General features: G+C 54.3%; 3 protein-coding genes across 3 annotated transcripts, besides 4 other annotated features; all 3 read left to right on the top strand.

Annotated features, from left to right (window-relative positions):
• Positions 1-397: 397 nt before the first annotated feature.
• Positions 398-429: a microsatellite.
• Positions 430-733: 304 nt separating this feature from the next.
• TraAM80_00363 (minichromosome maintenance protein 10) lies at positions 734-2,938 on the top strand (the record flags this gene model as incomplete). The annotated part of the gene is made up of 1 exon (XM_029377445.1): positions 734-2,938. One exon carries the CDS (start codon positions 734-736, stop codon positions 2,936-2,938), a length of 2,205 nt encoding a protein of 734 aa, XP_029242705.1.
• Positions 2,939-3,037: 99 nt separating this feature from the next.
• Positions 3,038-3,063: a microsatellite.
• A 188-nt stretch (positions 3,064-3,251) lies between these two features.
• Positions 3,252-3,920, top strand: TraAM80_00362 (peroxisomal membrane protein 4; the record flags this gene model as incomplete). The annotated part of the gene is made up of 1 exon (XM_029377444.1): positions 3,252-3,920. The coding sequence occupies one exon, from the start codon at positions 3,252-3,254 to the stop codon at positions 3,918-3,920; it is 669 nt and encodes a 222-aa protein (XP_029242704.1).
• A 185-nt stretch (positions 3,921-4,105) lies between these two features.
• Positions 4,106-4,126: a microsatellite.
• A 223-nt stretch (positions 4,127-4,349) lies between these two features.
• Positions 4,350-4,386: a sequence feature (A-rich).
• An 80-nt stretch (positions 4,387-4,466) lies between these two features.
• TraAM80_00361 (uncharacterized protein) lies at positions 4,467-5,861 on the top strand (the record flags this gene model as incomplete). The annotated part of the gene is made up of 1 exon (XM_029377443.1): positions 4,467-5,861. The coding sequence occupies one exon, from the start codon at positions 4,467-4,469 to the stop codon at positions 5,859-5,861; it is 1,395 nt and encodes a 464-aa protein (XP_029242703.1).
• Between the last annotated feature and the right edge of the window lie 188 nt (positions 5,862-6,049).

The following is a 6,049-nucleotide window of genomic DNA, read 5'->3' as shown; positions in this document are numbered from 1 at the left end:
TGCTTTGCCTTTTGTTCTTATACTTTTTTTTTTGTCTGTGAAATGTACAGTTTTTTCTTTTATTCTGTTTTTCTGCTTCTTATAGTGCGTGCTGCAATGCTTTTTCTCTTTCATGTGGTCGCATGTTGCTGTGACGCACGATGTACATAAACTTGCCTTTTCTTCCTTGGCAATAATCAAATATATGTATGTAGGCATCCATGCACAGCTGAATGTCAGTCGGCGGGGTGCGAGGCGGCATCTTGTGCGAGAAGAGACAACAATGTGCAAGGAAAAAAAAAAGACTAGAGGAGGGAGGCGAAGAAGTAAAATTATCACTTATCTACGGTGCGTCATTCCCTTTTTTTTTTTTTTGCTTGCGATAGGGATGTTAACCTCTTCTCGATGTTTCTTTGCGTATTATTATTATTTTTTATCAATATTATTATTGTGTGCTGTTTGTCTTTGTGCTGCTTTTTTACTTTCTTTACTGTTGCTAGACTTTTTTTCTTGTGCTTTTGTTGCATCTTGTGCCTGCGCCTCTGCATCATTGTTTTCCTACTTGGGTCAACACTGAACAATGTGGCCGCTGCCTCGCTTTCTTTCCTTCTCTCTTTGTGTGTGTGCCCCTTTACTTTTTTGTGGTCGCTCCAGCGCTGTGTGAAAAAACGCTGGGGGTCGTTTGGGGGGTGGGGCTTGGGGGGGTAGTGAAACAGCGCAAAGGGGGGGAAAAAAAAGACAGGGACAGAGGAGGATGGGGGGGACGCGGCATGAAACGGGCGCTGGCGTCGATGAAGAGGAGGAGGAAGATCCCTTCGCCGTGTTCAACACGCCCGAGCCGGCGGTGGTGGCATTGACGCCACCTGAAGCTCTCTCTCCCTTGACTTCCGGCGGCCACAACGTTGCCCGTGAGGCGGCGCCGGCCGTGTCAGGTCCGTCCTTGTGGGGCGGCCGCGGTGTTTCCGTTGCCGAGGCGTTAGGCAGAGCTGCCCCAAGTGCCTCATCGACCATCATGCATGTCGTTTCTGCGTCTCCCCGCGAAGGTGTTGACACGGCGGAGATTGTTAAGCAGCGGTCCTCGGCGGATCGAGCGCGTGCGGCTGCGATGCAGGAGCCTAGTAGCGGGATTACCGTTAAGCACCCTACGAAGAGCTGCGAGCAGCTGTCACTAGTTCTTGTGCAATACCCCTATGCCACTTTTATAGAGCTGCACCGTCGCCTCGCTGCTGTGGGTGCACCTCCATCGCTGACTGTCATAGGCGTCGTCATCCGAAAGACGGATCCAAGGCAAAAAAATGGCAAAAACACCTACGGCATAGTCACGCTGTGGAGCCTGCGAGGACCCTTCCCAACTCCGCGGGAGGAGTTGTCCGTCCTGCTTGGTGGGTCGGCGTTTGACGTGCACTACACGAAGATTGCAACAGGGATTGTGCTTGCGCTCTCAGGTGTACAGCTGATGGACCGTCGCAACGATGCGGCCGCCAGCAACACGCAAACTGGAACTGCCGCGTTGAGTGCCAGTGCTACGCCCAGGACGAACGCTGGTGGTGTTGGGAATAACCCCTCAGGCCTAGTGAAGGTGACAAACAGTGAGCAGGTGCGTGCCCTCGGCTACGCAGCGGATCTCGCGACTTGCCAAGCAATTCAGCATCACTCAGGGGAACGCTGCAATCGGATTGTGAACGGCGCGCTTTCGAAGTTTTGTTCAAACCACGTCTCGAATCTCCGGCGTGCCGCCTGTGGCAATGCAGCGTCGGCGACAGCCCCAAACCTACAGCTGCCAGCGAGGGTCACGCGACCCTCGACGACGTTTGCATCTGGTGCCACACGTGTAAATCTTGTGTCAGGGAGCCCAACGGGTGCTGTTGCGTCTAAGGTTGCTCTGCAATCGTTGGTGCGACAACAGCCAGGGTTTTTAACGGTGAAGGGCTCCTGTGGGCTACCAACAACAACGCCGGCTGGATCTGACGTCACCTCCGCTGCAGGGGCCTACGCGGGCGTTGTGTCGGGCAGCGCGTTATCCGTCACCGGGATGTGTCGGGATGTGGGGCGCGTGTTCAGCTCCCCACAGTCGCTTGGCGTCACGTCGCGCGGACGAACCGTTCTTGCCGCAGCGGTGGATCAGGAAGACGCCAAGGAACGCCAACGACTACTTCAGCTAGCGATTAAGCCGAACGAGTTGGGCACCAAACGTTCCCGCAGTGGCAGCACCGCCGCAGTGATGAACGCAAAGGAGACGGTGGCACAAGATGTGGAGGCGGTTCGTGAGCAGTACGCACCTCTGCCGGGAGATCGCACTCCGTATTCTTTTGCCTCAATGCGATGCAGTGCCTTTGAAGAGGTGCGTCTCCGCCATCAGGACTATCAGCACCGCGTTGTTACGAGACGAGCCAATGGAAAAACAAGTTCCATTGTTTCTGCTGTGGAGCGGCGTCTCCGCAGTGATGGCACTCTCGCAAAAGCAGGGGCCTCACTCGTCCAAACAGAAAAAGAGGAAGTGACGCCACATTCGCAGGATGCAGCTCCACCCATCTCTACATCGCTGCTCAGCGCTGTTGCGGGCGTCATGGGCAGCGTGAATGATGACCTTCGCGTCGCAGATGAACGGCGAAAGTTTGAGCACCGAATGGAGCGACGTATCCTGCAGGACAAAGCTCTTGACGCCCTTGCGGAGGTGACGGAGCAAACTGTGAAGGGAATTTACTGTCAGCAGTGCGAACGTTGGTATCTGCGCCGCAATGAACGCTGCAAGATGTTGCAGCACACCTTGGAGACTAAAGAGACCACGCGACGCTTCATTGAGTGTGAACACTGTGGATACAAAACCAGCTTGCTTGGAGACGTGCGTCCGTCGAAGATGGTTCCGCGGTGCCCGCGATGCTGCGCCGATGCCGTTTGGAAGGCGAGCAACGCGGCACCTGCATCAGCGGCTTCAAGAAAAGATTCCATACAGCTCTGAGGGATGTTGCGGCAGAAGAGGGGGGCTGCTGCGCGGAGTTGGAGCGCCTCATATGAACGGTGTTTTTTTTTTTTTCAGCAACTTCTTAAAGTTTCTGGTTGTGTTTGGTGCGTGTGTGTGTGTGTAAAGTGTTTACATATGTGTCTTTGCTGTTGGTTCTGCCGAGGTGTTTCATGACCGCGCTTTTAAAAAAAAATTATTATTTTTTTTTCTTTTCCTTTTTTCCTTCTTCTTGGTGTGTGATGTGTGTGCCTCGCAGCTGGCGGCTTTCTGAACTCACAGTGTGTGGGCAACGTGTTCCGTGAGCGTGTGGATGCCTTCTGCCGGAGCCGATGCGCCGGCTTTGAGGCCCACAGCCCTACCAAAGGAGGCAGCCCTTCTCATCGATGATATGATTCGCTCAGGGAAATATAAGGTGTTGCTGGACGCCATTAAGGGGTTTCGAAACGGCTTTGTCTATGGCGTTCGTATTCGCGCGCCACATGCGCTTGTGCTGAATGCTGTATGGAGCCACGCTCCATGGCGCGTGAAGGCGCGTAGGATCTACGAGGCGACAAAGAAGCACAGTATTGCCCTAGGGTTGACGGGCCTAACCTTCTCGCTGGTACGGTCGATTCTCCGTAAGCTGCAGGGTGACTCGCACATGTGGCACAGTGCGCTGGCCGGGTTTCTTGTTGGCTCCGTCTTTTGGGGTGAGCAGAACCCAGTAACGGTGCAGATGAGCATGTACATTTTGTCCCGTATCCTGAGTGCGACTCTCTTTATTCTTGCTGGCAAGTACGGCTGGAAGATCCCACCAAAAGCCTTCCGCTTTTACTCGGGGGTGCTGTGGATGATCGTTATGCCACTCTTCCTGTACCACGGTGAGACTGTGCAGCCGTCGATGCGCACCGCCATGCAGTACATTTACCAGGATAATGAGAAGTACTCAAGTTGGTACGATCTTTTCTGGGTGAATCGCGACGCCACCACCGCTTCATAAACGTCGTGCACCCTCACTGCTTTTTGTACCCACCTCTCTTTCTGTGTGTGCCCAGCAAGGGTGCGGCGGAAAACGCCTGAAGGGGGTACATACGGCGCCGCTGGGACGTGCTCACAGCGAGCGAGGAAAAGGTGGAGGCGAACAAAGTAAAAGAAACGTTGACAATGTGATGATGATGATGGGGGAAAAAAACAAACAAACAAACACCACAGCATGTTTTTGCGCGTCATTTGGGATATGGGCGGTGTCGGTGCGCGGCCGAGACCAAATGAACGGGACCTGTTTTTTTTCTTTTTGGTAGGTTTTGTTTTTGTGTGCCGCCGCCTCGTTGAGTTCACCGCCCAGCTATTACCTAATTGGTATTACTACGCCTTTGTAGTGTGGCTCACGCCTGCAGCAGCAGCGGAGGCCATAGCTCTTTTTGGCTCCTTCTTTCTCTTTATATTTTTATTTATTTTTTATTTTTTGACCTTCTTTCACCGGCTTCTTCTCTTGGGGCGGCGCGGAGTTCATACATAAAAGTAGCCAACGACGCCGGGCGTGCTGATGCGGTACAGCTTCAAGGAGGTTGCGAAGAAAGAGACGGGAGATCTCTGCCGCGCGTTGGCAGCTACCAATGCCACAGGTAGTGACGCGATAAAGATGTACATGCAGCTTGCCCACGCGGAGATGCGAGCGCTGCCTAAGCAGCGAAGGCTGCTTGAGCGACTTATGTTGCAGTCAAAGGAGGAGCGCCGTGCGGCTGCAAGTGAACGGCGACAGTTGGCGCTGCGACGCCGTGAGGAGTTGCTTATAAAACTGCGGCAGTTTGACGAGGACGGGGACGCGGAGGATGCACAGAAGATCTTAAAGGACAGACGTGCAAGACGATGGGCCGCAGTCTACGGTGAGCTTGCATTGCGGCGAGAACAACTTACCCATGTGCTGTCGTGCGTCACCACGGCAGTGCATGTGGCGAACTTTACAGATGCGGTAGACTCTTGGGTCTCGTTTGAAAGCGCCGTACACCGTGCACTCGCTTCCTTGGACGAGGCCAAGCACGCTGAAGTCCCTGCACTTGCCACTCAGCCTCTGTACACCCAACTGGAGCAGGTGAGTAAGATGCAGCCACGGGTCACTGCTCTGTTGAACCATGAGCGCCACCAACAATCGCTCTTGCGGGAGAGCACCGCGGAGCTGTTTAGAGATCAGGAAAGGCTCCTATCGTGGTGTGTCGAGCAGCAGGAGACTTTGTGCACTCTGAAGAACCTGGAGGAGATTCAAGAGTTTTCTGCCTCATTTATGTCAAATGCGGCGGTGATGGACACGAACTTCCTCGTCCTCCTGGAGCGCAGCACTCACCTTGTGTCAAACCGGGCCGTTCGTGAGGCGCTTGTGGTGGTGAACCGCGCCTGGATGGAACTTGCCATTGCCGTGTACGACACGATGCAGCATGCTCTTAAGAAGGAGCATGCCGACTCCGGCGTCGAGGCAGGCTGCAGGTGGTGGGTGGACGCATTTGAGCCCCGCCTTCAGCGCACACTCATTGAGGCAGGCGATATCGCAAGCCATGCGGAGATGCAGTCGGAGCCGCTGATGCAGGCCATCTATGCGCGAAGTGTGGCGCTGCTGCGGGATTTGGCGTCACCTCGCATTATTGCCCTTCACATATCCAACTTTACGGAGCGTATGGATTCCGTTGCGCCACACGAGGAGGCGCTGCGTGAGGCGCTGCTTATGCGGCTCTCTCTGCTCACTCAGACACTTGTTGGTGACTTCAAGTATCCCGGGCACCGCGAATACGCTGATCGCTTACGTGAGGTTTCTGACTGGGTAGATGCCGAGGCGAAGGGCGTTGTCTACACACAACTGATGAGACGCGTGGAGAGGTTACGATCCATGGTAGAGGCGGAGTTGCGTCTGCTAATGGAGGGCAAAACCGCCAAGATGGTCCAGTCGTAAAAAACGAAGAAGGTTTTATGCAGGTGGTGCCAAAAAGAAGGACGACTCTGCACCCACGCGCATGCTCTCCCCCTCTCTCATAGACCCCCACAACCCATACGGACAAATACATGAAACAGGGAGAAACACCTTTAGTGGGCGTTGGCAGCAGTCCGTTCTCTGAACCTGATGCTACCTTCGAGGAAAAG

The sequence above is a fragment of the Trypanosoma rangeli genome (assembly GCF_003719475.1).
Source record: "Trypanosoma rangeli strain AM80 chromosome Unknown Tra_15.4_contig_00006, whole genome shotgun sequence".
Classification (NCBI taxonomy): domain Eukaryota; phylum Euglenozoa; class Kinetoplastea; order Trypanosomatida; family Trypanosomatidae; genus Trypanosoma; species Trypanosoma rangeli.
Note: the sequence above shows the minus strand (reverse complement) of the source record. Positions and strands in the feature narration are given on the sequence as shown.